The sequence below is a fragment of the Brugia malayi genome (assembly GCF_000002995.4).
Source record: "Brugia malayi strain FR3 genome assembly, contig: Bm_v4_ChrX_scaffold_001, whole genome shotgun sequence".
NCBI lineage: Eukaryota > Metazoa > Nematoda > Chromadorea > Rhabditida > Onchocercidae > Brugia > Brugia malayi.
In genome coordinates, this window is record NW_025062479.1 from 6,782,033 (window position 1) to 6,809,958 (window position 27,926).

The 27,926-nt window shown below is 32.3% G+C and overlaps 4 protein-coding genes and 1 pseudogene across 5 annotated transcripts; 3 read left to right on the forward strand and 2 right to left on the reverse strand.

Annotated features, from left to right (window-relative positions):
• Positions 1 to 76: 76 nt before the first annotated feature.
• On the reverse strand, positions 77 to 744 carry Bm14749 (Uncharacterized protein; the record flags this gene model as incomplete). Its single annotated transcript, XM_043073908.1, has 3 exons — positions 77 to 162; positions 313 to 493; positions 655 to 744. 3 exons carry the CDS (start codon positions 742 to 744, stop codon positions 77 to 79), a joined length of 357 nt encoding a protein of 118 aa, XP_042929842.1.
• A 6,893-nt stretch (positions 745 to 7,637) lies between these two features.
• Positions 7,638 to 16,195, forward strand: Bm7005 (Uncharacterized protein; the record flags this gene model as incomplete). The annotated part of the gene is made up of 23 exons (XM_043073909.1): positions 7,638 to 7,731; positions 7,915 to 8,084; positions 8,820 to 9,002; positions 9,314 to 9,464; positions 9,613 to 9,700; positions 9,845 to 9,926; positions 10,170 to 10,283; positions 10,566 to 10,722; positions 10,891 to 11,030; positions 11,289 to 11,412; positions 11,547 to 11,628; positions 11,697 to 11,850; positions 11,945 to 12,102; positions 12,189 to 12,341; positions 12,774 to 12,967; positions 13,061 to 13,194; positions 13,291 to 13,429; positions 13,504 to 13,658; positions 13,740 to 13,852; positions 13,949 to 14,069; positions 14,229 to 14,375; positions 14,521 to 14,778; positions 15,863 to 16,195. 23 exons carry the CDS (start codon positions 7,638 to 7,640, stop codon positions 16,193 to 16,195), a joined length of 3,444 nt encoding a protein of 1,147 aa, XP_042929843.1.
• Positions 16,196 to 17,223: 1,028 nt separating this feature from the next.
• Positions 17,224 to 20,399, forward strand: Bm2295 (Uncharacterized protein; the record flags this gene model as incomplete). Its single annotated transcript, XM_001899077.1, has 9 exons — positions 17,224 to 17,368; positions 17,813 to 17,927; positions 18,035 to 18,257; positions 18,395 to 18,569; positions 18,823 to 18,969; positions 19,243 to 19,341; positions 19,531 to 19,637; positions 19,945 to 20,039; positions 20,213 to 20,399. 9 exons carry the CDS (start codon positions 17,224 to 17,226, stop codon positions 20,397 to 20,399), a joined length of 1,293 nt encoding a protein of 430 aa, XP_001899112.1.
• A 2,638-nt stretch (positions 20,400 to 23,037) lies between these two features.
• Bma-slc-25A18.1 (Uncharacterized protein) lies at positions 23,038 to 24,903 on the forward strand (the record flags this gene model as incomplete). The annotated part of the gene is made up of 7 exons (XM_001899076.1): positions 23,038 to 23,078; positions 23,234 to 23,368; positions 23,550 to 23,839; positions 23,948 to 24,108; positions 24,223 to 24,328; positions 24,598 to 24,673; positions 24,756 to 24,903. The coding sequence occupies 7 exons, from the start codon at positions 23,038 to 23,040 to the stop codon at positions 24,901 to 24,903; spliced, it is 957 nt and encodes a 318-aa protein (XP_001899111.1).
• A 797-nt stretch (positions 24,904 to 25,700) lies between these two features.
• Positions 25,701 to 27,765, reverse strand: Bm14396 (annotated as a pseudogene). Its single transcript has 4 exons — positions 27,187 to 27,765; positions 26,765 to 26,880; positions 26,507 to 26,578; positions 25,701 to 26,343 (listed from the first exon to the last, which is right to left on the reverse strand). Coding segments are annotated over exons 1-4 (1,410 nt in total).
• Between the last annotated feature and the right edge of the window lie 161 nt (positions 27,766 to 27,926).

Sequence of the window (27,926 nt, forward strand, 5' to 3'; positions counted from 1 at the left end):
AAATATAATAGCTATGATTTGTTCATTTACAAACCTTATAAATTTATCATTTAAATATCTAGTAACCCTTAGCTAATTAATTTATATACTGAGGAAATGAAAAACATATCTTTGTTTTTATTAACTGCGAATCACTGAAGGCAGTTCGCAGAAGCATGGGTTCTGCAATATATGTGTATGTGATATCCACACTGTTCTTATTAAAAAAAATGAAAGACCAACGAACATCTAAAAATATAGCATTATTTGATGAAAATTTGAATAGCTCATTCATCAGCACATTAATGCTATCTGAAGATAAAGTAAACTTACTGATGTTATTAATGAACTGATTTTCAGTAATGTAATTGGTTTTAAAAATATCTGCATTGTCAAAAAACAGTTCCAGTTGTCGCTGTGATATACTTGGTATCATTCCATTAATACGAGCCAAATCCATTTTTACCACAAATCCCTTCCCGTTATGATCGCATAATGAAAACATTTCTCGGGCCTGTTAATATCTTAAAGTTTTATTAGTAGAGAAATCTTGAATTAACAATTACCCCACAGGGAAAACAAAGTTTTTTTATGAATGATTTCAAAATTCTTACGTGTGTCATTGAAGATCAATCTGTAACGAAAAAATTTCAGGATTTACAGTAATAATTCAACCTGTTCTGTAAGCAAAACATCTCCATTTTGGAGCACTAGCGAAGAAGGAGATGATTCTTCATTTTCTTCTAGAAAAATATCTACCATCATTGTGATGCTGTTAGTGTATCCAACACTTCAATAAAAATCAGCCTACGTTTCTTCTTGTTCCTCGGTTGTGCACTGAGACTAAAAGTACTAATTTGAATATTACGGCCTATCACAATGATTCATACTTTAGTCTCTTGAAAAAAATCTGAGGGCTTTGAATATTATCGCAGTGCAATTTTTGCCAAAGCTGATCCTGCTTAAATTAAGAATATAACAAGGACGAGAATCACTAACATAAGTCTTATCGAAATAACCAAAAAAAAGTATGAAACTGAGGGACGAGCATATAATATTATATCATAACAAGAAGCCATCTTTGATAAAGGTAATACTATCTCAGTTGACAAATAGTTTGCAGAAGCCTGGGAGGTACTGAAAGTTGTTTACGAATTGCTTTCGTGTTCACAGCTGTATAGCTCTTTCTGTCCTTAAATAAAATTCCACAAACCAAATAGCATAAAAAGCAAAAGCATCAAATGATATGGCTCAGGCATGAATAATATTGATTTGAATTTTTAACAGTTTTACGGTTTTATAGAAGCTCCTATTTATATGCAAAATGCACTATTTTCAGTGAAGCATGTGATCTTTTTGCAGTATGGTGTCATTTTTACACAGATGTAATTGAACCATGTTTTTTTTCTCATCATGAATGCTTCCGCCCAAAGAAAAATAAAGCTTAAAAATCATAGTTTGGGTGGCCAGAAAAATGTGTTTCTTAACTTTGCACAAACCATCGTAATATTATTTCGAAAACAAAGTAGGAAGGCAAAACTCAATTATTCAATTGATAAGCTCTGCCATCTGATCTCAAATGAAGCAGTTACGAGCGGACCGAGATTTTGGTAACTAAGTTTGTCACCACAATTTATATGATTTTACATTACATACAATTTGTTCAGAATTTTGATCTATCAGTTTGGTTTGGAATTTGCGAACTTGCGTTGTTAGGATTTACAGCTTAAAAGTGCTTTTAACTCCTTTGTCATGGACAAGCTCAGGAAGTAAGCTGGTTGTTTATAACCATTTAATTTTAATTGTATCATTAGTTCATTTGTTATCTATGTTTGGTAATGTCAGAAGGAATGCTAAAATTCTCCGATACAATTAATTAGATGTTAACTTCCATTTTATATTATGCTATCCATAGTGATAAGTAGTAATAAGCAGTGAACCTTTGTCTTTGCTTGATACCAAAAATAAGGCCGCACAGGAAAACATGGCTTATGAATATGAATAACATTAATTATGATCAGCAGAATGGTTAATTATGAATGTAATTAACAACTATGTTATAAGACTACCTGCTTTTTACATAGATTCTAATGTCAAATCGAGAACAGAACTTTAAAATTCTGGAAATTCGAAATTTGGAGGAATAATGTGGTCCTAGTGCTACTGAGAAGAAAAAAAGACTGCAATGTTGCGTATTCGCTAATGATGTTTTGATCGCTCAGAAGCAAAAGATTCAAGCAACGTTTGTCGCGGATTTTAACATCGCGAAGCACTAAATAAATGTTAACAATGCTTAATATAGCAATCCATTGATGTCTTTTACTATTCATCGTAATGGTTTAATTGACTTTTGATCTTATACCAATTCATATACTATGAGCATCTATCATGTAATGTCTATTACAACTCATAGCAGCCATTTATCATAATGCCTAGACAAACCATTGTACTCTCTTTCGTGATATCCATTTTTAAACCTATTGTTAAAGTTACTTACTATCATTCTTTGTACAAAAATGGCTAATTATAAACATTCCCACATTTTAACACATATAATGTAAGATAACTGCTATATAAGGATCACCCTTGTTAAAACATTTAGTATATGTGTAATTATCGCAAGGACCGACGATTCCAATTTCAATTGTTCTCTATCAACGTTTTGTCCCATTACTTCTGCTAATAAAGAACTTGGATTATATTTCTGTTACCTCACGCATTTACATTTACATACAAGACAATCTCCCTGCGATCGAACACCTCTCCCAATATTATTAATTAAACAATCAAAACCTTCCACGACAACGTTAGACTATGAAAGTCAGTCACAATCATTTATAAATTCAGCGCCACTGGTGCTAATGTCACCACAGCATTGCATTATTATGTTGTTCATTGTATCATCATTTTATCCAGTGCTTCCCATATACCTTGCTTTATCCCTTTTTAATGTTCTGTCCATTGTAGACATTGTTGTTGATTAAAACTCCCTTATGTGACATGCATATTCTATTTTAATCAAATCTATAGGCAGCAATGCATAAGTTTGAACATATATTGCTTATCAGTTATTTTACTGTATTATATTTTGAAAGCAGTTATTGACAAACAAAAAAAAAATAAATTTATTAAGTTTCAGTGAGGTTTCAGATATATTATTTCATGCATTTCCTTTCTTTCAACATCCAAGAATGTAAATTCAAAAAAAAAAATGAGAGTCGCGTAATTTGAAGTTTTACTTTTGATTCTTCTTTTGCTTATTCAGAAAGCTGAAAACTAGGAAGTAGGTTTTGATCCTATATCGCTTTCGTAGAACAGTTCATTAATCTTAACTAATATCGTTTGGGGATTCAATTTTGCCTCACTTCACTGTCTCATATTTTGCTTCTTGGAATCAAGTATTTATTTATCAATAATACTCATTTTCAGCTTCTTTATAATAAGATCTTACTTTATAACTGTTTCACAATACGTTAGTTGAAAATGTTTTTAAAAATGTTGGAGTTAACAATGAGGATTAAATCAGAATTTTCAATAGATGATGGAAAACACAGTACAATTTGTCATCTTCATGCTTTTTCTTGTAGTGCCCGTTTTGTTTTCTCACTAGAAATAACTGCAGAGGGCAAAAAGGGCCAAAGCTGAAAGCGCCCATACATAAATTGTTTGAAGCAAATATTCTGATGGTGCTCTGATTGGCTGAGCAAGAAATTACCCGACCGAAGAAGCTTTGCCTTTTTAATCCTTTTCAATCCTGGAGACGCACGAACACCCCGCTGGGAAAGCGTTACCAGTCGGAAACGAAACCACAAATTCTTTTCTTCCTTCTCTCTTCCGTTGATCCATTTCTTTCAAATTGGGTTTCTCGTTTGTCTACACTTTATATAGTCGCAATTTTGAAATTTGTGTACTTGCATCATTAGTTTTTTATAGCGAAATACTTTGCTACCAATGTTTAGTGTAACTGATCTATCTTCAGGTATTCCAATTTCCGGAATGAAGTCAATTTTGGAAAAAATATGTTGTACAGATTTGAGACGATTTTGTTACGTTAGTATGGTGACAATCGATAGTATGACAGTTATCTGTTATGTCATTTTTTGGAACGTCCTTTGTTTAAAGGCCACAGCATATATCATCATTGAAAACACTGATTGTTCCTTTGGAAAGATAGCTAAATAATATCTACAGAAATTTGATACTATGGTTGAGTCTTCTTGAAAGACAAAATTAGTTCTTATGAGCTAGGAAGGTACTAATATCAGTAATATACTACAACTTCCACAGAGGTTACGCGTGGTACAGTAGGAAAAATATTGGAAAGCGGCTGCAGAAATTTCTAGATATACGATTTCCACTTTTTTGGGTTAGGCATCAATTTACAATTTAATTGCTCAACTAATAAAGTCAGGAAACTCCGAAAAAAATTATAATTACCGCTTGGTAACACTATAACTGAAATACCGAAATATTTTATCGAATTACAAGTTTTCACCAAATTTTGAGCACAAAAATTATTGATGATTTCATGCAAATTATGACGACATCCGGATATCAGTTTAAAAGGCTTATGAAATCTGACGCATAAGGATGTGAAAATTTTGGTCAAAAAAAATGTTTGAATCGAATTTAGAGTAGCAAAATAAAATATCAATGACTCAAATGTGCTCTCTTCGGAATGTTATAACGTAATAACGAACAGTTGCTAGATTTCAAATGAACAAGTCTTACTCTTTTTCTGATCATAGGATAATTGCTCCAAGTGCAACTCTGAAAGGCAAATACAAAATTAAAGAAGAATTTCAGGTATTTTCACCAACTGTATTTCCACAAACGTTTTTTTTTATTGATATCGATTTTGAAGATCGTAAATATCTGAATTATCCATATTTGCTAGTTGTTTTTTTATCCATATTATTCGTTTGTTAGTGCATATTTTAGGAAAAAGCAATAAATAAGTGCTAATAAACTAATATTTCACAAATTTCCTACAAAAGGCCCGAGTTTTCTTACTATCTCTCTAACAATTATACAAAAAATTTGATAATATGCAAGATCATATTTTATATATTTTAACGAAGATTCGGGTAGGAGCACTTTGCTAAGGATTTTTATTTTTTGACATATGTGATCAAAAAATTCTATGACGAGATCGCTGTGTTTAAGTTTGGTAATTGGTAGAACGAATTGGGAGAAGAGGGAAAAATAGAGTAGGTAATTTCATTCGAGATAATTCGGAACTCTTGAGAAAGTCTTAATCGACTACAATCGCTTCACTGTGACAGTTCCTTGAATTTGCAGTTTGGATTATTTATACTTTTATCACGTTTTTTTTTTTTTTTTTTTTTACAAAATAGGACATTATTTATATTGCATTTCTCGCCAACTTTTATTTGGTGGAAGAAAGAGAAAACTTCGTAGATTAGAATTAAGCCATACTGGTAGAAAATAAGAACTAATGATTTTTTTTGAAGTCCACCTCTGTTTTTATAATTGAATTGAATTTTCTTATTCTGTTCATTTGCATACGGGTTGTTTTTCTTCAAATTGAGAAATGCAATATTAAGAAAGCGGCTCAAGTACTCATCTATGAGTCAATAGCACTTTTTATTAAATAATCATTCCAACTTCAGCTTCTTTTTTAATTCATTTTTTCCCAATTGATTTCAACCGCTTCAGTACTCTTTTTATTTCCTTCTTTCCGCTTCTTTCATTCCAGAAAGGCAACCCCATAATAAAAATAAAAGAAAAATGCATTTCATTTATAGTATTACTCCTCATTTTTTAATGTTTGCTAATAACGCCTTTTGTCGTGAATTTGAAATAACATTTGGTCAGAAGGATAGATGACTTGGGTTAGTTAAGTTCACTTGACTTACTTTAAGTTTGTAGGACTTGAATTGAACCCTGTGCTTCTTGTCTGCGAGCAAGATTGGCTCAAATATCATTTATTTTCTTTCAAAATAATAAATCGACACAATATACAATTGAATAATCGAAACAGTGGAGGAATGAATGTTACTATTGAGTAGGAGGATGAAAAAACTGTCAGAGATCGTTTCTTTTTTACTAATTAGAGAAGATTTTAAAGATGTAGGAAGTGGACTTAGCTTAGAGGATTAACATTTACAGTGAAGACAGATGTACATTTACTATTTGAGGTTTCCATAAAGAATTCATTGTTTCAAAAAGAATGGAGTATAACAAAGGAATAACGAATTGGTTCGTAGTAATGGATCATTAGCATTATTCTAAACACTTAGTGTGTAATAAATATTTTTCGGACACCTTTATTTTTTGTCAGTTTCAACAGAACCAACATTTATATAACTTAGAAAAAAAAAAAAACGAGAAATTTAGGCAGAAAAATATTTCAAGCTTTGCAGAAGAAAATACTTCTCGTTTCTTTGAGACATTTTGAAGTTTGTACTCCAGGGACTTTATTTTTGTTTGAGATTTTTTGTAATCTTGAACAGCAAAGATATTTATCTACATCCTGATAGATTAAATTCGCATTTTTAGATTAATTTAATTTCTTAGTGAATTATCTTCCTCAGATGAGCTCTTTCCAAAAAGTGCAATGACAAAAAGGTCATTGAGGCCATAACTCCTAAACCGTATAGCATAAACGCTGAAATGTTGACAACTCAAACTTCTTTCACACACGATTAAAAATATTAAACAAGTTTTTATCTTTTTTCTGATATTTCTATTTGAATATTTTGAGTTTGACTATCATTTACAAAATTATCATTTTAATCATTTACTTGGATCCTTAAAAAAATAAAACAGAGTGAAATACAAATGAAACCACCGTGAATAACTTTTGAAACGCTTTCTTGACCATTCTGTGTACATTTCGCACATCTATATTCTCATGCAATACGTTGCTAAAGTTACACTTTGTTTTAGATCATTTTGATTCCTCCATCATTCCATCATTTTGTGATATTTTTATTTACAACGCTACTTTACCGCGTTATGTTCATGTTGTATTATATTATACTAGTAATTGATGTGATACGTTTAATTGAACTTTTTTCATAGATTTTAAAACATCAGCTAACATAAACATTGACATAATTGTTACTCACTAAATTGTGTGGAAATTATGAAATATCATTAAATTATCACGCCAAACTTACGATATTTTCTAAATTTCTTTATTCGAATATGCTTTATTTCTCAACTCATGTGAAGGTTAAAACCCTAGTAAACTAGGACAACAGCATTCATTATTTTTTATTTGATATTCCCATAGAGAAAAAAGAGGAGTAAGGGAGTCATAATTACCGTGATCAGAAAGATATGATCAACGCTCTGCTTTGAAAGGATTTTAGATAATAGTGCATTGTAAAGATTTATGATTGAGATATAAAATATTACCAGATCGTAGATTATTCTGCAAGAACTACAACAGGAATGTTTCATGAGCTCCATATTTTTAATTTTCATGAATTGTCCTTTGAACAAAAAAGCTGAAAAAATTTTTCTTTTTATTTTTAATATATATTGTTTAAAAGAACCCAGTTTATTGGGTTATAAATCACTGAAGACTTTGTAAACATTTTCACCTTGCCTTACTTACTTGTCTTACTCCCATCACTCCATTTTTTTACATCAAAAAATCTGGATTTTAGTGTCAAATTTGCTAACCAATGATTAGTGAGCGAAACTCGCTGAAAAACTCACCAAATGACGATACTGAATTGTGGAATGTTAATGATGCTAGTTCAATTATCATCTCCCCAGGTTTGTTTCAAGAATATTACTTTATAGCATAATACAAATCCTCATTTATTTATGGACAATTCTTGGGTAATGGACCTGCAAGATCGGTAAGCTCCTGTGAGGTAAGCTGACCCAAAAAAGATTCAGAGTAGGCAAAATTTTGGTTCCTTTTAAATAATAAAACCAGCAAAAAGAAAAATTAAGGTACAATGGACAGCTTTTCATCACATTATTCATTTCTAAACAAAAAATGTTCGAGTTGGTTGGGAAAAAGTATTCTGCTTTCCCTGATGTTGACAGTGTTTGTTTTTGGCGTGCTTTTGGCATTTTTGATAGGGCAATGGGTCGCGAAGTCGGAGAAGAATGCGCATAAGGTGGTACAGTTTATTACATTTATCGATATTTATTTGAAGCTAAGACTAGCTTATTTCTTGTGTAAGAAGTTTCGAAAATCGAAAGTTTAATAATTCATATACTATCCGTCCTTTTTCTTCCTTTCGGTTCATTAATTTGCTTCGCTTTGTAACTGTTTTGTAAGTCTATCAGAATATGAACTATTTTTTTTTCAGAACTAAGCTCTCCGGGACTCCAAACCATTTGCTCTGTCTCTGCAAAGCAGAATTTTTTTCTGAATTCTTTCCTTTTCTGTCTTAGACTAATTCGTATTTAGTTATGTGTAAAATATATTTTCTCGTGATAACATAAATTAGCAATATTTAAAATAACAACTTCACTGACTAAACAGAGTAATGAAATCGATCATTAACTCAGTATAATAAATTATCATATTTTCATCTCTAAAGTTGATACGGTATTATTATTACCCAACGTTTTATCTAATCAACAAACATTCATTATCAAAAATAACTGCAATTGTACAACGAATATGACTGAATTACCGCCTCTCGAATACAGCTGGCATTATCAGTCGTCTAAACATTTATTTTAATCTACCCGTTAGTTAAGCTAAGAGCAGAATTATCATTTATTATAAATTAGATTTCAAGTATAAGTAAGTTTCAAAGATTTTTTACAAATATCAAATAAACGTAGAAGACAACATTTTCCATATTTGTGCTATCTGATCTGAATTTTTAAATAAATATTAGGAGAACAGCGAAGAGGCGGTGATGAAAAATATTACGTTATTGAGTGTATATCCACCTTTATCAAATTCTATCACTCCATGGGCACTTCATTTCTCTCTGAGTTCTGCTACAGCGCAGAAACATCGAAAAGTACCTTTGATAAGATTACCTAGAGCACTTCAACCTGAACATTATGATCTACAGGTACCTCATTTCATTCTTTTTTTAAAGTTTTCACGATCTTACGTAATAGAATAAAAAGAATTTTAAACCGCTAATACTAAGATGAATGAACATAAATAGGCATAATGTGAATAATAACGCTTTTAAATTAATTAAATCAGATAGTTTGTAAAGTATTTCTTAAGAATTATTGCAAATCCTTTCAACTGTTTTATTCACAGGTTGTTCTAGTAGCATGAAATTTAAGTTTCTCAAATTTTAGTCTTCTTTAGCTTATTGCGTTTTGCAGTAATTCTGATAATATAAAGACTAATTAATACGTTTGTGTTCAGTTAGATTTTACGAACGTAGTCTCAAAAGAACAAATTTCTGGCAATATATCGATACTTCTTAAATCATATGTCAATTCTACAACACTCCATGAAGTTGCCTTTCATGCAGCAGCAAATGTACATATCGATGGAGTACGTTTACTTCATCAAGGTTTGTCTTCTTTCTGTTCTAATCTTGATAAAACCAATTTACGAATTATCGCTCACTTTTTGCAGCATGTTTCTGAATATAAAATATTCAGTTATCGCACCAGTGGTTCATAAATATAGATAACAGATCATTTATTGTAATCTTTCAGGAAAGGTTGTTAGGATAGAGAGATTTAAACGAGAGCATCGTGCTAAGGTAATTCGACTTCAACTCGAACAACCTTTGAAAAATGGATGGTTCGCTTTTTTAATGGTATTAAGACTCTCTAAAAGAGCATACAGAAGAATTTTTGTGAGAAAGAAAAAAAAAAGTGAGACATTAAAAGGAAAATACTGTCTACCTGACAGTAAAATACGATTGATTATAAATTGTTTACTTAGGTATATGCTCGAAATGCAGTTTGTTACAAAGATTTGCAAAGACAATAGTGGCGGAGTGCACTGTTATCGCGGTATAAGACAAGTAAGAAGTACTTGCATATTTCATAAAAATATGCCAATATTTAAAGATAAATTTTTTTATTCTCTCTGAAATAACGTGATACGGTATAAATAACACATCTATGAAAAGGAAATAATTATGTTTATCCATCCATTACACCCTCCTTTTAGAATTTTCTAATAAATATCCAATTATTACTTTTTTCGTTATTTTAAATGCTAGTTAAACTGTGTAAGTTTATAAGTGTGTCATTTAATATTTCAGGATGTTAATTCGTTACCAAGAAATCATCATTTACCAATAATCAGTTTTACTACGAGATTTCAGCCATTATTGGCCAGGACTTTTTTTCCATGTTGGGATGAACCAAGTTGGAAGGTATTATGCTTGCAATAATTTTTCCAAAACATTCGTAAATGTTTGCAATTCAAGTACATAACAAAAAATTGAACAATTTAGTGAACACAGTCTGGTAAAAAATAATCATTTCATAAATGTTTGGAAGGTTTTGGCATACATTTAGTGTATTATTGTGAAATTTTAAAAGCTTCAGATAGTATTCAGGATTACCATTTTCAAACGTCATTGAAATCACAACAATAGAAGTAGAAATTTCTGTTGTAAATCTCAGATAACTTCTTAATATACTTTTTTTTAAAGGCTATATACAATATCACCATACTACATTCAACTTCGATTACGGTTTTAACAAATGCGGCACCACTTCATTTCATTCAAAAGCAACGACATTCTTTTGTTCGCACAACATTCCGAGAAACACCACCAATTCCAGCGTTTTTACTCGCATTTGCTTTTGGTTTCTTTTAAACTGTATAATTCATACACTTAGCTACGCAGTATAAATTCTCCATTTAAATTTCTATTCAAGTGTTTAAATAATAAATGGAATTTTTAGAGCCAAAAAACAAAACTACGTTGAATTACTCAAATAACAGTGAGATTGAATAGGTTATAAGTATTTAAGGTCCATACAGCAACTTAGAGAGAAGCACCGGATATGATGTGCCACTTACTATATGGACATTTCCAGAAGATCTCGTCTATGCAAAATTTGCTGCAAACTTTTCTCCTTATATGTTTGATCAACTTGCAAAAGAGTTCGTTGTAAGTTGCAATCAAAATGACAGAAATCTAATGTAAAATTTGATGTTGGTAGTTACATAAACAGCTACATAAACATTCGCCTGAGAGACAGGGTTTCTCATGTTAAATAATTCTGAATGATGAATCAGTGTGAAAAAAAAAAAAAATCAACTTGGACCGAGGTGAATTAAACTGAAATGAAATGAATTATTTGATCGATTCGATTATGCTAATTTAAAAGCCTAGATCTATACAAAAAAAGTTTTTATATGTTTTCAGGTTCCTTATCCTCTTTCAAAAATCGATTTTGTGGCTGCTCATTCATTTCCGGTTAGCGGTATGGAAAACTGGGGACTAATTGTATTCCAGAAGGAGTTATTTTTACTAGATTCATTGCTCGAAAGTAAATTTAAAAGAAATTGTATATTGATCATTCATGGATAGGAAACTGTTCAGTATTGCATTCAAGCATATATTTCACTTTAAATTCAAAATAAATTTCACTTTGATCAATGGTATTTGATGATTATCGTTGAGGTAGCGCAAATATGACAGTGGATTTACTGGCTGAACAGTATGATATCGAAAAAATTATTACACATGAACTTGTTCATCAATGGTAAATGTTTGAAGTTCACACTGATTCAATAAATAAATGAAGTAATTTCAATTTATTAATACCACCAGGTTTGGAAATTTGGTCACAATAAATGATTGGTCCGAGCTTTGGTTAAGTGAAGGATTTGCATCCTACTATGTAAATTATTTACTGAAAAAACAGCGTCCAATTCTAGCCACTAACGAATACTTTCTCCGCCTTTCTCAGTTACTGTCAAGACAGGTTACTTAAATCTTTACTTCTGTCTCACTTTTTTCAGAACAATTTCTATTTTCTTACTTCTACTGTGTTCCATTGCTTAACTAGGTTGTTGCAGACTTCAAGTGAGAAGGTAGCGCTAGTAAAAGTTTTCAAAACAGAAGAGGAAGTAGAAAATGCTTTCAATCCGTACCATTTATATACGAAAGGAGCTGTTATTGTTAAGATGATGTGCGATCTGGTTGGTAAGGATAACTTCCGTGAAGGTGTTAGGAGGTAAATCTACGTGTTTTTGAAACCATAACATAGTCTTAATTTACCTAATCATGTGAGGTCTATAAAAATTTTTCCTGTGTATTCAGATTTTTAAAAACAAACGCCTACAAAAGTATTGGACGATCAGCACTGTGGAAGGCAATGCCTGCATATACTGACCATGGCTTGCAAAACAAGAAGCTTGAAAATGTTATTGAACCGTGGCTTCTTAACGATGGGATGCCTGAAGTGTTGGTGAGGTGAGTAAATAAAACTTGAAGAGAAGCATGCGTTATTTTGAAGCCCCTGCAAGGTAACTGAAGAAATTTCAGAATGATCTTTTTTCTATTTCTAGTCTATCCATCTTTTATACTATTCATCTTTATTTCCGTAAATTGTTCTTACTGTCATTATTAAATGCAAAAAGACAGGAGAGTTCAACTGTGTTTCTATTGGAATATTAAATTTCGTTTTCATTTCTCCAGTTTATACGTTCTCCTAACTATGCTGCATGTTATCAATTTCAAGCTTGCTTATATACTGTGTAGTCAAAATGACTTTTACTTTTTATTATACTTCCATGATTATTACAAATGCTATTCATATTTTCTTTTTTTACCTAGGTTAACTTCTTTTCCAAATATTCCGAAAAGATTAGTCGTGAATATTTTCTGAAGTGAACCTGATTTAAGTCGAAATTATGACTATGGCAGTATACGTCTTATCCCACGACCATCCGATCAAAATCGTTACGTCACTTATTTACGAGGTGCTAGTACAAGGCATTATAATGTAAAGTATTCCAAAGAAACCATTAAAAAAGTAAGGATGAAGAAATGGATAGGTAAGTTTCCCGCTGGATCAAGAATAAAGAATCATGATACAGGTAACTTCTCATGCATTTTATTCACTAGCTTTCACAATTTTGTGTGTAAGTAAGGAACTTAACTTTGAGTTTTCATTATAAAAATTTTTTCAGGTAGATCGAAAAAAATTGAAGTTGGAAACGCCAATGAAAAATCATATTTTTACGTTGAGTCTGTAAACAAACAACGTAGTATTGAAAATATATGGACCAATTCGAAGAAGCAAGCAGCTAAAAGCAAACAGATAGTTAGTCTCTTCCACAGATTTGTAGGTTTTATTAAACTGGGTTGTTTCCGTACTGAAAGAAGAGTTTTTTGAGCAAAAAATTTCTTAAAAATTCAGGTCGATGGTGATCAGTCTATTAGTAGAAAAAAAGAGCGGCATTATCGGAAAATAAAAGAAAATCGGCGATCAGTTCGAGAAAAGCAATTCTGGTCAATACCTTTCAGTTATCAGCTAAGCTCCAAAACGAATGTTTTTGGTAAGAAAAAAGTATATTTTTGTGTACAAAGAAAAATGTATACAAATATAAATTTTTTGTTGGTAAATTTTTAGCTGATACAATAAGAGAATTCTGGCTACACAACAAGACTGTGGTGCTCACGGATAAGAAATACCAGACTTCAGCAGCACTTCTGGCAAATGTTAACTGGAAATATCCATATCGTGTCAACTATGATATTGAAAACTGGAAAATGTTAGCAAAACTGGTAGGAGATAATTGCCCAAAACTTTGCTAAAATCTAAAAAGAATTTCTCAAAGTAATGAAATGAAAGAAAAATTTTTTTAGCTACATGAAAATCATTTATCCATACCATTATATTCCCGCATACAATTGATACTCGATTCCGAATTCTACCTTAAACAGTCGAGCGTTCCCGAACTCTACCTGTACATTTTAAGGTAAGCACTATATAACACATTCATATGGGTTTTCATAGTGAATATTTCCCGAATCTTCGTCGGTGTTCGGAAAGATTATCGCGGGAAATATTTCAGCTATTTGACCAAAGAAAATGATGTTGGTCTTTTATTATTTGGCCTGGATGCATTATACCGCTTTTTCGACATGTTTCGCGGAAGTTCAATCAACAATTTGCTTTTACTATTCCTAAGAGAAGTCCAGATATAACCTTTATATAATATATATTAATTCCATAGAAATTAATAAGATCTAAAATGACGAAGCTGATGTCACATACGGAAAGTAAAGTTGGTTAATGTGTTTCAAAGATCAGACTAAATTTTTATTCACTTTTCAGCCAAAGAAAACATTTAGGTCACTGAATGGCTTAATAAAGTAATGGATGATACGAAGGCAAAACCTGAGTTAGCCGCATTATGGTTACTTGATGCAAACCGACTTATCCAGTTTTATAAACTTCGATGTGCGGTGAATTTGTCAACATGTGATCCAGAACACAAGGTCACTTTAGCAGTAAAAAGCATCATCATTTTAAATTCCTTCTCTCGAGACTTGAGGAAAATTAATATCGTTTCATTAATTTGCTAATTCCATAATGCCAGTATAACTCCAAAGTTCACCTAGCAGAGATTAAATTTTTTGCTAGGTACAGCAATGGTTAAAATCGGGTGGTTTGACAAAAGGTGACCACTACTCGCAAATGACTGCTATTTGCCATCATTTATTCACTCAAGGTACCAAAGATGGACATGATGTGGTTGAAAATGGTTTAAAGCAGTTCAGCGGTAAATGGACGACCACAATACAACTGGCGACATGTGTACGCAATGAACATATTCTCAAGAAAGTTGCAAGTCAGATCATTGCAACACGAAATGCAGCTGTTTATACTGCTATGCTGCAGGTAACTTTATGAAATTCCACCTTTTTAAGTGACATGACTTTTCACGAAGAAATGAAATTACACAAATTGTACTTTGAAGTGGCAATGTTTCATACTCCCAATAATGAAATGTATCCATTCATGATGTTACGGACATGTTTCTTATTCGCTAGTTATTGAATATCATATATTCCATGTTAGCTTTTTGCTAAATTGTTAAGGAATATCTTAGGTCTAATTTGTAGGTATTCATGAATCTAATTTACAAATATTTTAGAGACATTGATTTAAGATTTGAAAAAATGGATATGAGATGGGATTTTAATATGTTAGATTCATCACAGTCGGGAATCCTCCCAGCTGTTTCTTGACGTATTACGTTGGGAAAGAGAGAAAATACGACCGTTCCTTTCCCGCTGTAAATTTATTTTTCCTCCGAATGATCAGAAAAGACATTTTTACTTCAGGAGAAATATAACTAAGCATCTTAATCTGAGGCGACAATTCATAGCAATAAAGGTATGGAGAAGACACAGATATTTTAACAGTGAGTAGTCGATACAATTAGACGTTTTCTAGAAGAAATTTATCGTCTGGATATCGCACATTACGATACAGATTCTTAATTATGATACAGAACCGATGTCGTATTTTCAATGTTTGAATTTAAAAAGAATGTTGAACGGAAATTCAAAAAGATAATTTACACAACGTCATCACAGAGAGATAATACAATCCTATACTACTAATAATATAACAAAATGATTCCCCTTCACTTATATCTTAAAGAACTGCTCTTATTTTAAATTCCTAGTTCAAAATAAATGCAACTTTCAGGAATAGCTACATGCATAATAGGTGGAGATATTGACACAATAACTGCGATTGTTTTGATGTTTCCGTGAGATTTTTGCAAAAATTGCGCACCTCCTAATAAGAGGAAATATTCTTTCTAATATATGAGTAGTTATTTCCTAATGACACTTCAATGATTCTAGTCAACTACATGTAATTGCTCCATCTCCTTTTATCGATTGCTTTTGTACTGCTGATTTCCATTTCTTTTTTTTTTTTTTTTTGAAATTAATGATGAAAATTATTACAGAATGAGTTCACACTACTGTATAACAAGAAATTCCGAGCATTATTTTGGAAGGAAATCGCTGATATGCCACTGATAGAGCGTAAACTATTATTTTCGACAGAAACAGATCAAACAGCTCAAGTAGCTCAAACACTTGTACATTCGATACGCTCATTCAGCGAATTGGAATGGCTGGTTAATATTGTACCTGATTGGGGCCCTTACATGAAGCCACATATTGATTATTTACATCGCAAATTTCAATGGATCGATGAAATTGCCACGCCAAGAATTGAACATTTTTTGTTAAAAGTTATTAAAGCCGTAAAAAAGAAGTCAGTTACCGCACGATGAAAACAAAGGACTTTCTCAGCTAGTAAGCGCTATTTTTAGACTGATAACTGAACAATACGTTTAAAAGCTGAGTAACCTACTCAATAAAAGAATAAGGATGTGAAATGTTCAGATTTGGGACTGTGAAGCCTTAAATTTTGTAGTAACCAGAATTTTAATTTGACCGAATATTTTATGGTTTTTATGTTTATCAGCGAAGTAAAAACAACTCCATTTAGCTTCTAATCAGGTTTCATTCTAACATATAATGTTATTTTAAAAAAATAAAAAAGGAATCGATTCTAAAGTGATTAATTTCTAGATGTTTAATGTTTAACTAATTTTTCCAAATGTAATATCCATGTTATCGTGTCACTGAAGTGTCTTGGCAGTACTGTATGTTTAAATAAATCCAAATCAAATTGTTCTACTTTATTACGTCTTTGTACAATGCAACCGTCAACAACTACCTGAAGTAGCGTTAAAATTTTGCCCTTGTTTTGAAACCGTCATTACTTAAGGCTCACTCTGTAGTTTATCGCGCAAACTTCACACTCTTCTTTACTTCATAATGGAAAACATTACACTTCACAGCAACTTACGTGTATTCTTACCAGTAATTTACCTGAATACGTAATATAATCATAGCCGTTTTATAATGGCGAACTGATAACACTGTGAGCCTATAATGTTGCAGTTTGTATACACTGCACGCTGCGTATCACCACAACTCTATTTTAGAGTTGAAGAGCAGACAGATCGCCTTGTTAACTCGTCTCACCACAAATAATGTTGTTGTTGACACCACGTACCTAGATCCTCCACAACCGCTCACAAAAAATACTGCCGGTCTAGAACCGACTTACCAAGAATAAATTTATGTAATTTCCATGTTTCGTTGTCTCTTCTATCTCTTGCATCTCGATACACTTCTTTTATCTCCATTCTCGTTATAGTCTTACACATTCTCCATAGAACACACTGGCTTTCATATTGGGATATCATCAAAACAACTTCGGAAGATCGCTGGCGATTGAGTTACTTTTAAAATGGATGTGAGTATGTCATTGCTGTCATCGAATACAACAATTCGCCATAGACGTCCAACGGTTCAGGAAGTTGTCCGAGATTTCGATGCTTTTAACAAGACAGTGGATGAAGTTAGTGAGGAGAAGCGAGCTGCTGGTGGATTCCGTGAGTTACTTTCAAAATTACCTACCATTTCTGATTACTTTCTCACTTCCATGTGGCTAGAAAAATGCATGTATGGAGTTTTCAAAGAATAGTTTATTTAGTTACTTCCAAAAATTAATTTGATATGTGGCGATATCGACGTTTTTTAGATTGGTTAGCAAATGAAATAAAATCGACAAACTAAATCTTAGCTTAGAAATTGATTGGTCGATTGGACGGCAAGATGTGCACATTCAAATATTTTCAGAGTGTTATGTTTTTTATGTTTGGTATTGCTTCATGCGCAACCTTTTTTTATTAGAAGCATTTTAATGCTAATTTTGGTCACATTCTGTTGCAGGACCTTAATTTTAGCTTAGTTAAGAAAAATTCGAGCAGGGGCTTGTTGTTTATGTATCGTTGACTTTTTCGTTTGATTACTCCTACGTAACACTAGTTTTACAGTTGCAAGTTTATCATTCCTCATCATCGCAGCATTAGTCTTTGGCGAGTTACGAAATTATTTTTACGGTGACGAAGGACATTATTATAGATTCTCAGTGGACACAGCTTTCAGTGAGTAAGTAGATTTCTTTTCATTGTAACTGTAATATTTCTGTTCATGCTGTTATGCGCTGTTGGATAAAATTCAGAAATAGTTTGGATACCTTTTCTTCTCATGTTCAGGCATCCTGAATTGGAATTGGATATGATAGTTGCAACTCCTTGCACGAATTTGATGGCACATCTCACGGGTACTACGTCACACGAATTCAGTTCTATGAATGAATTCAAACATGATCCAACCCGCTTCGAATTTACGGAGAAAGAAGCAATGTATTGGAATGAACTGAAGAAAGTGCAGCATCGTACCAAAGAAGGAACCACTTTGTTTAAGAGTCTTGATGAAGTAATTCTATTTGTTTTGAGAATGACACAGTTGGACTTTAAGAAAAAAGGTCTCGCCCCGTTGATGTAATCAACTCGTAAATTAATTATTGTCATTTTTACAATATTTGTTTACTGAACATTGTTGGGATTCTGTAGATGACTTTTATCAGCGGACAAGTGGAGGAGGGTTTGAAAAATGAAGCAGAAACAAAGCAACGAGAAGAAGCGCATGCGATACAGTTGGAGAAGAAGAAAAACCCAAAGGAGTCCATGGACGGTGGGATGTTGATATTAATTGGAAACGGATTTAACGTATTTCATGTTGTTGCAAGTAAGCCTTATTTGATCAAACTTCAAAAAAGCAAAAAAAGTTAAAGAATAATAACGGCTTCGTTTTTGGTTAAGAATTTGATTTTAGTATTGAATAGAGTTAAAATAGGAATTAAAAAAGTCTCTTGTTTTATTTACTATTTCTTTGGAAAAGGTGAAAAGTGTAGCACGAATACATTGCACCTTTTTTTTTTTCTTGCAGAAGGACGTTTTGAGAAAAAAATTTTTAATTATAAATGTTTTATCGGTTATAGGTAACTCAGAAAAGAATGAAGGCACTGCTTGCCGGATACATGGTCGTATGCGTGTCAACAAAGTCAAAGGTGATAGTTTTGTTGTTAGCACTGGTAAAGGACTAGGCGTCGATGGCATTTTTGCTCATTTTGGTGGAGTTTCCAACCGTAAGTTTTTTATATGGTGTAAATTCGGAAGTATGTTACTATGTTTTTCTGCATCGTTTAAATTAACTATTGTAGTTTGTTATTTGCTGATACAAAAATATCCATTATGAGAACTCATTATTGCCTTGTTTATGTGGCTAAGTGATATTAAAGTTATTAATGATAATTTTCATCAAACGGATACATCAATAACATCAACGAGCTGCTTTGAATGGTAGATTGTGATTCTTAAATAACTAATAGCTACCAACAAATGCAGTTTTTTCTTTCTAGCTGGTAATCTTTCTCATCGAATTGAGCGCTTCAATTTTGGTCCCACCATATATGGTCTTGTGACTCCTCTAGCAGGAATAGAGCAGATTTCTGAAACAGGTAAGGTTTAAGCTTATTTTATGCAGCAGGTCGGTTCTGTTTTATGAGTTATTTCTTTTTCAATATTTGTTTTTTATAAGCTACTTAAAAAATAAGTTTTAATGCTTATCAATGTAGTCATTTATGCCTTACATATTTCTTCTTTCTAAAGTAGTAGAACCTATCAATTTTGTGCTAGTGTCCTTTCAGGTATAGACGAATTTCGTTATTTTTTGAAGGTTGTGCCTACAAGAATATATCATAGTGGTCTTTTTGGTGGCTCTACACTTACATATCAATATTCCGTGACATTCATGGTTTGACTTTACAAGAGTAATTTTAAATTACTTTAAATTACTTAAAAACATTTTTGTGGAACAGATTTCTATCAATTCGTTTTTGAATTGATTTATTTAAAATTTGAATCTCGATTTCAATAATATGTTGTTTGATTGCATTTACGGTATTCTTTTTTTTAAATATCTTCCGAGTCATAACTTTTTATTCAAAGGTCCCAGGTCTTTTTTGTATATGAGGTTGAAGTGGTTTGCTGTGGCAGTATTCAATGAATTTATGTTTTCGCAGTTTCTTTTTTCTACTCATTAGTCAAATATACTTTTACAGAAAAAAACACCAAAAAAAGACGTGCATAAGCATGCAGCTATCGTTATTCATTATGAATTTGCGGCAACAGTTATTGAAGTTAGGCGTATTCAATCGTAAGTCTTTCATCATATCTGAAACAATACAGAATTCATTTTCCCTTTTTTATGTTTTATTCTGCTGGTATTCCATAGCAAGATTTCTGTAGATTCTTTGAATTCATTAACTTTAAAATACCCACAGTTACATTAACAGGCGTAATATAGTGTTATGTATTTTTTCATTATAGCTCACTGCTGCAAATGCTTATACGTTTGTGTTCTGCAGTTGGCGGAGTTTTTGCGACAAGCGTTCTGTTGAATAGCATATGTGTGCGTGTATTAACTGTTTTGGCAGGTGTGTCGGAAAGAGCGAAAATTCGGTTGATCGATTCACAGCTAGGAATTGAACAACCTGGTGTTGTTGTTGATACTTAATCACCACTAGAAGTGTAATATTTAGTGTAAAATATTAAGTCTAATGAGAGCATTGTTTTTCAAATAAAGTGGCTAGCCTTCAGGGTTGATTGGCCTTAATTAATCTTACTTTCACCAACATTGTCGGTTATGTTTGCATATTGAATCTCAATATAATATATATATATATATATAAATTTTGCTTGCGAAAACTTTTACAAAGATGAAGGAGCTATATTTTTTGGTTATGGAGTTTTGTAAATAATGTTCGCTCTTGCTATGCATGAAAAGTACATCCGTTTTCACTTAACACCTCTAATTTCAGACCGATTTCAACAATAATTTATATTTTATCAGTCGTTGCACGTTGTTTGAGCCTTTCATTTCTTGGACATTATTTTTTAATAAACGTGTTTTAGACAAGAGTATCTTTTCGATATAAATTCATGTTTGCCTACCATCATTTCTTTTATAAATTGGTTATTAGAGATGAATCATTCTCGTTTTCATTGTCTCCTTTTCATTATAATAATGTATAGGATAACATAGATTAAATGTATTTTTATTTTTGTATTACAGATGCTTGTTTAATAATATAAAACAACAAAATGTTCAATGTTTGCCAGTTGAACCCTCTTATTAATATAAAGTTCCACTAAATATGTAGCTCTACACTATAATACTAAATTTGTCTCATTCCAAATTAAATTAGAGGTGAAAGAAAGGATGTAGATATGTACCAAAAATTTTCATTTTACTGGAAATTCTTGTAAGTTCCGTTGCACAAATTAGTATCTGAGATAAAGTTTAAAGCAAAATACTTCATTTCCATTGTATCGAATAATGGCATTATCATCGATGTTCATTTGATATATATATATATATATATGATGTTGTACAGTCACACTGTTGCGGGTTCTTTTGGCTCACTGATCTGAAACCCTGCTTTTCTGATGCTTGGTAATGATTAATAAAAAAAAAATCTTGAATTATAATGTAGACTGTACGGAAAACATACCATATTAATAAATCACTGACAATTATTGCTTTATTGGGTGCTGCTTATCATGTAAAGGTTCAGTGATTGTGTTGTAAATTCCACGGAGTTGGCATGTCGTCTCCGACATTCCTGTTGTAGGAATGTTCGAGTATTCGGGATGTTTACTGCATTAATATACACATGCTATGCTTTGTACAAGTGTTTGATTTCATGTGAAATAGGAGGAGGACTACTTAGGGTGATACATTCGTATTAAAAGGATGATTTGGTTTCTGTTGTCCGAAGCCTTTATGAGATGATTTTTTTTTTTTTGATGAAGTCAATAGTTTCTGTTAAATGGTTCCAACTAACAGTTCGTTATAATTTGGACAGAAAATGTGGTTAACTTGCCATCTCAATGGAATACTGATCACAATAACTGCAAAAGTATCCATAGCGAAAAGGGGGTTAACTATTCGTAACTCTACAGAACATAATGACGGGGCAATTGGCAGGTTTTTATGATTGTTCACCGTTTTAATGGAATTGAATGGACTACTTGCTCGTTCAGGGCAGTAAATACTAAGAACACTTTCTGCGTCAGTTTACGTATTTTTTCACTAAATATGATGAATATGTTGTTAAAATTTTCCGGAACAGTTGAACTTGTTTCCATTTATATTTCATTCGTTAGCTGATGTAGATATGTTCTCTACGGAATGAAAAGTCACTTGATTTGGAATAAGTCTACTGCATTTCAGCAGGATGCTGTGATTTCGGCTCTTAGGTATCTCTGACAGCCAGAATAATACCAGGTTAACGACGTCTGTGTTATTATGCTGGTTGCTTATTAAGACGATATATTATTTTTTAGTATTCATTACAAAATTTTTTGTTGTAGGAAGGTTTAAGCATTTTTACAACATCATTTTAACTTTTTTTTTTTTTCTTTTCTGTATCTGTTTTCAGGTGTAAGCAACTGTTTCACCAAGCTAAATTGATTGCAGCAATTGAAAGGTGATATCGTCTGGCGGGATTATCAAGGAAATCCTAACATTCATATGCCGAAAACACTGCGTATGCATTTTTCATTTCATTTAATTTTCAAATTGCTTTCATGAAAAGTAAGGTACGCCATCCGATTCAAATTTCGCATTCTTCATTTGTCTATTTTATCCTGTTAAAAAAAACTATTGGACCTAGAACCATTAGGCATAGTTGAATACTCGTTTAAAAAAGCTATTACTACAACATTTGCTTCTTAATGAGAGTTTCACTCTGATCGATGCAATCAAAATATGATCATTTAATTAGTTTAACCAATTGTATCTGTCGATTTTTATGGTTTTCATGGAACAGTACTATTGATAGGATGGTTACATCTCTTTCTATTACACATACACCCTGAACTATGTAGTGTATCTTTAAAAAGGATAAATATAAGGAAATCTAGTTTAACCTTCACTGGATATTTTGTCTGTTATAGTCTTCCAATATTCTTATAAAAATTGGATTTTGAAAACTAATTTTAGAAATCATTTGGAAGACTGAAGGAAGTTTTGTTCGCAAACAAAGATCTAGAATCAGACAAATAAGCAAAAAATGATTCTTAGAGGTGCTTCTTGCAGTAACCACATCTTTATCATTTCAGTTACTTCATTTTCCTCCTTGTCTTAGAGTATGGATAAAGCACAAATATCGAACTCTTCGCAAAGTTTTGCGTATGTTTTTTGTCGTTTTTCTATTTTTAGGTTGGACTAACTTGGGTTTTATCAACTTCAGTGTATCGTCTGGGAAATCAGTTTACTATCCATTTCGATGTTTAATGCTGTACAAATTGTAAACAAAATTTTATTTAAGAAAATTAACTCCTTAGGTACTTGCCCAAAGTCATAAACGGTGGAATCGCTGGTATAATAGGCATAGCATGCGTTTTTCCAATTGATCTTGTGAAAACCCGTCTGCAAAATCAAAGAGTTACTGGCAACGGAAGAATTCAATATAAGGGGATGTAAGTCAGTTTTTCGTCCTTTTGTCATTTTTAACACTTTCATTATTGAATAATATTTTCATTGCTGAAGTATTGTGGAGCACATTTGATTAAAATTAATACTTAAAGTAATTTATTGTGTTTTGAGTTTGATCTTTTACTTTTGATATTCTCGTTTTGAAGCACAATTTTTTTTTTGGAGAATTGACTGTGCAAAACAAACGTGGCATCATGGAGGAAGAACTGTTTTCGCAAAAATACGAGGAATTTATTCTGGAGTTGGAGTGAATTTGTTACTTATAACTCCTGAAAAGGCTATAAAGCTAGTTGCAAATGATTTTTTCCGATTTCACCTTGCTGTACCATATCAAGAACAGTTGCCTCTAGTAAGAGGGATGATAGCTGGTGGAGGAGCAGGATTTTGTCAGATCATCGTTACAACGCCAATGGAACTTCTTAAAATTCAAATGCAAGATGCAGGAAGAACGACAGGTCTATTTTGTTTGGTCACTCCAGGAAGTTTTCATTTGCCAGGCTTTCACTCTTTGTTTTTGTGCGGTTTGTTTTGGCTTTTTCAGAGTAGGAAAAAGATTGTTTAAGGTCAAACGGAACCAAAAAAATTATCTGCAATTGGTTTGACAATGGATTTGTTAAGAAAACGAGGTATTTTTGGCCTTTATAAGGGTATTGCTCCAACAATGGTTCGTGATGTCTCATTCTCCGTGCTATACTTTCCGTCATTTGCATATTTGAACAGTTTGGTTGGTATGATCTCTCATTTTTAATAACCTCTATTGCATTTATCACCAACATTCTAGTAGTTTTATTTTATTTTAATTTGTACTTTTTCTGTTTCTGTGAATATTACTTTTTAGGGCCCTCGTTCTAGTGATGGAAGTGGAGTCACTGTATTTTACTCTTCATTTTCTGCTGGTTTGACAGCAGCTGCTTTCAGCTCGTTTTCTGTAACGCCATTAGATGGTGGGTTTGACAGATCTGTAAAATTATTACAGTTCTTTTGCTGAGATGTAATTTCCGAATGCTAAGTTGTGGCTAGTTTATTCAATTCTTTCTGTTTTCTCTGTATTTTGAACCTTTCATAAATTTATTTCTGGAAAATGGGGCATAGTGTTGTTCAACACTGCAAGATATTATCAAGTTCATCGCTCAGTGATGTTTCTGTATGCCCATCTGCTTACGCAGTTATCTACAATCCTTTTTCAAAGCTGTTATGCTGTTTGAAATTTCAGTAATCAAAACACGCATGCAACTGATCAGTCGTGGTGAGGGTGAAGCAGAATATCAGAATATTTGTGATGCTTTCATGTATGTACCTGCTACTAGTAATATGCTCAAATTTGTTGGGTGTTTTCTTGCCTAATTTTTTTTTAACAAAATGCTTTTCTAGGAAAATATTACGACATGAAGGTCCACGTGCGTTATTTAAGGGTGCGGTGTGTCGGATGTTGGTAATGGCTCCTCTTTTTGGTATTGCCCAAATGGTGTATTATACAGGAATTGCAGAATTTTTCCTTGGTATTCCAAAGACTCTTTAACACACTTTTTTTTTATTTAAAATGCATCCAGTTGATTTATTATGTTTGTTTTTTTCTTGCACTCTTATGTTATTTTTAATGTTCCTGATCAAGTGTAATACATCGAAAAAGCTGATGTCTTTGTAATTCTTGCATATATGGATTGATCGATTAATTTTGCTATTTCTTCATAAGTTCCAGCTACTGTTGATAGTTTCTCTATTGAAATATCTTATAATTCTGTGGAGCAATATAAAAATTTTAATAAGTTCTAGTGGGTCTGCATCATTATTTATCTATATATGCAATATCTTTTAACTTCAGTTGAAGTGTCATTGCTTCATCCAGTAAACTAGCTGATGATTTTGAATAAGCATTATGTACCCTGTTTCATTATGCTGAACAGTTACCTCAATATTCATATTTTGCTGAATTTATTTACCGCTCTTATCTGGAGATGGCTGGTATAAGCTTCGGCAACATCATGTTAAATCCTTTAATCCTAGATTCAAAGTCTTGTTTTTGTTTTTATGAATAAATTTTCCTTGAAAAACAAACATATTTGGATATAATATGGAAAGGTCAGTTGTAAAATATATATAATCTGAAGATACTCTTTTGAAGGGTAGGGTTGAGTAAATATTTAATGATATTTCCACGAGATTATACGTAACACAAATTTTGGATGCGTGTATAGACAGTTATGGGATTTTTTTCACATTCTACTACAATGTATAAGATGGGAGTCGAAGTGCCGAGGCTTGGAAAGTTAGTCCTAAATAATACAAGTAATCTATTTATGAAATAATGCAAATTGGTTAGGCTACAATTTCCTGTTCCGATTTAAATGTAACTTTTTGATAAAATCTGGAACTGAGTCTTACGTAAAAGAGAACTGAGAATTATGGAGAATATTCTTCATTTTCTAGTTTGTGCATCCGATGGAAACGGATGCACAAACTATTCATAAATCTTTTCTTTTATGCGTTTTCAAAAGACTGGTGTATGACTCATCGGATATAAAAGAGTATATGTTATGGAGTACATGTGCAGATGAAGAAAACCAGAAATGCAGTCAGGAGGAATAAAAACTGGAGAACCATCCAGTGTTGTTAATAGTGCCATAAACACAACAGTTGCAATTAAGTATTGCTGACCTTTGCTTCTTTAAATAAAAGTAAAGATTCAAATCAAGTAAACATTGTGAGAACGATTGTCCTTTGTTTTCAACAGCAATTTTTAGTTGCAAGATTATTACAAATGTATTTGTAAAGAACACGGAATGATAAACCCTTTTAGAAATCAGTCTTAGATCTGCTTTCAATCCATTCCTTGATTTTCTGGCAATTTTATCATTCGAACCTTGAAACTATTCAAATGTGTTAGCTGAGCGGTTGAATTTGGAAATAGCGAACTGAAGAGTCCAACCATGCATAACATGTTCAAATCCGCAACCGCTAGCTGTAAAAATCGAGTAAGTGTTCTTTTGCGGTTATTTGTGAAATTTGTTCAGTTCCATCGATTCGTATTCATCAGTAATTCTTTAAGGAACCCAGCAAATATAGAACTTTTTGTGGACTGAGATAATGCATCACAAAATTTTCGCCAACAAAATAAACGGTACCTTTTCTGACTAGGATGCCTTCCAGCCATCTGAATGTCGAAGCTGTGTTTCAAATGCAGCCATTAGGTTCCTCTGAAAATTATTCTGTGTAAATGAATCACTAAAAAAATGGAAAAAAGAAACTGCTAGGGATTTTACTAGGATCTATAGGCACTACTGTGCTATTTTTATCAACTGCAAAAAACATACTTATAAGTTTGTTAGTACTTTATTTTCAATCAGTTTACAACAAATGATTATACTGAAATCGAAGGCAACCTTTTTAGCAGCATCTTCACATTTAAACCAAGGCAATGCATATGTCATGAGATCTGGCTACACCAAACAGTTCTTCCACCTGGACAAATACTCATTCATTTTCTCCAACCGAATTTCTGTTTTAACTTTTATTAATGTTTTGGAATCACATTAAAATGAAAAACACATAAAATTTCGAATACCACACATATCTTAGTTTCACAAATAACGCAGGATCAACCAAAGTTTTTAGTGAGATAAAGAGCGAGGAGCAGTAGACTGAAACAACATTTTACCATCTACTTCCAGAACTACTTCAAATGACATCTCTAAATTAAATCAACACCTTTTCAGCTAATACATACATAACTCTTAGCAAAGAGTGTTAGAAGGTTGCTGGATACCTAGTAATATGAATTGTTTTTAAAAAATCATCTACTTACTTGATTTGTATTTGTAGGGCCAACCAAAGGAATCCCAGTTTGCGCAAATATTAAGCGGATTGCGTCTGCTCATCCCATTATATCAAAATAATGCAGCTTGAAAGGTGGTATTTCCTTTGGTCAGTGAAAACTCTAAAATGTTAGACGCAGTGCAGAGTAAATGAATTGATGTTATTCAATTTCCAGTCCATATTTGGGTGTGAAGCAGAGACATATTCATTCAAATATGCCAAATCATCTTGCATTCTTGTTCAAAATTATTCTGAAATACAAGATTGAAACGTTGTCCAAATTGTACTTCTTATCACAACAAAAAAGCATCTTGAATACTAATTTGTTAAATAGTGGAAAACTGTTATAAGAATTCAAACACCAATTAATATTTAGAGTTAGCATTGTCGGTTTGGGAATCACCAAAAAATAAATTCTAAGGAAATTCAATTTAAGGAACAGTAACTTTGCCAATACTCAAATAGCAAGAATAATTTTCTCAAGAAATTTGAACCTCGAGCTAAACGAGAAAATTTCTTGCTTTCTTAAGAAAAAGCAAGAAATTTTCTCGTTTAGCTCGAGGTTCATAGATCAAAGCAATTGGATTAGGAAAAAGAGTGTTGGAACTGTCTACCGTACATGAGAGGAAAGAATTAAAAAATGGCTAGGGAACAGACCTAGGAAAGGGTGATGAATTACATTCTTGTATTTCCACAGTATTGGAAAATGATACTGCATGAGGTTATAAC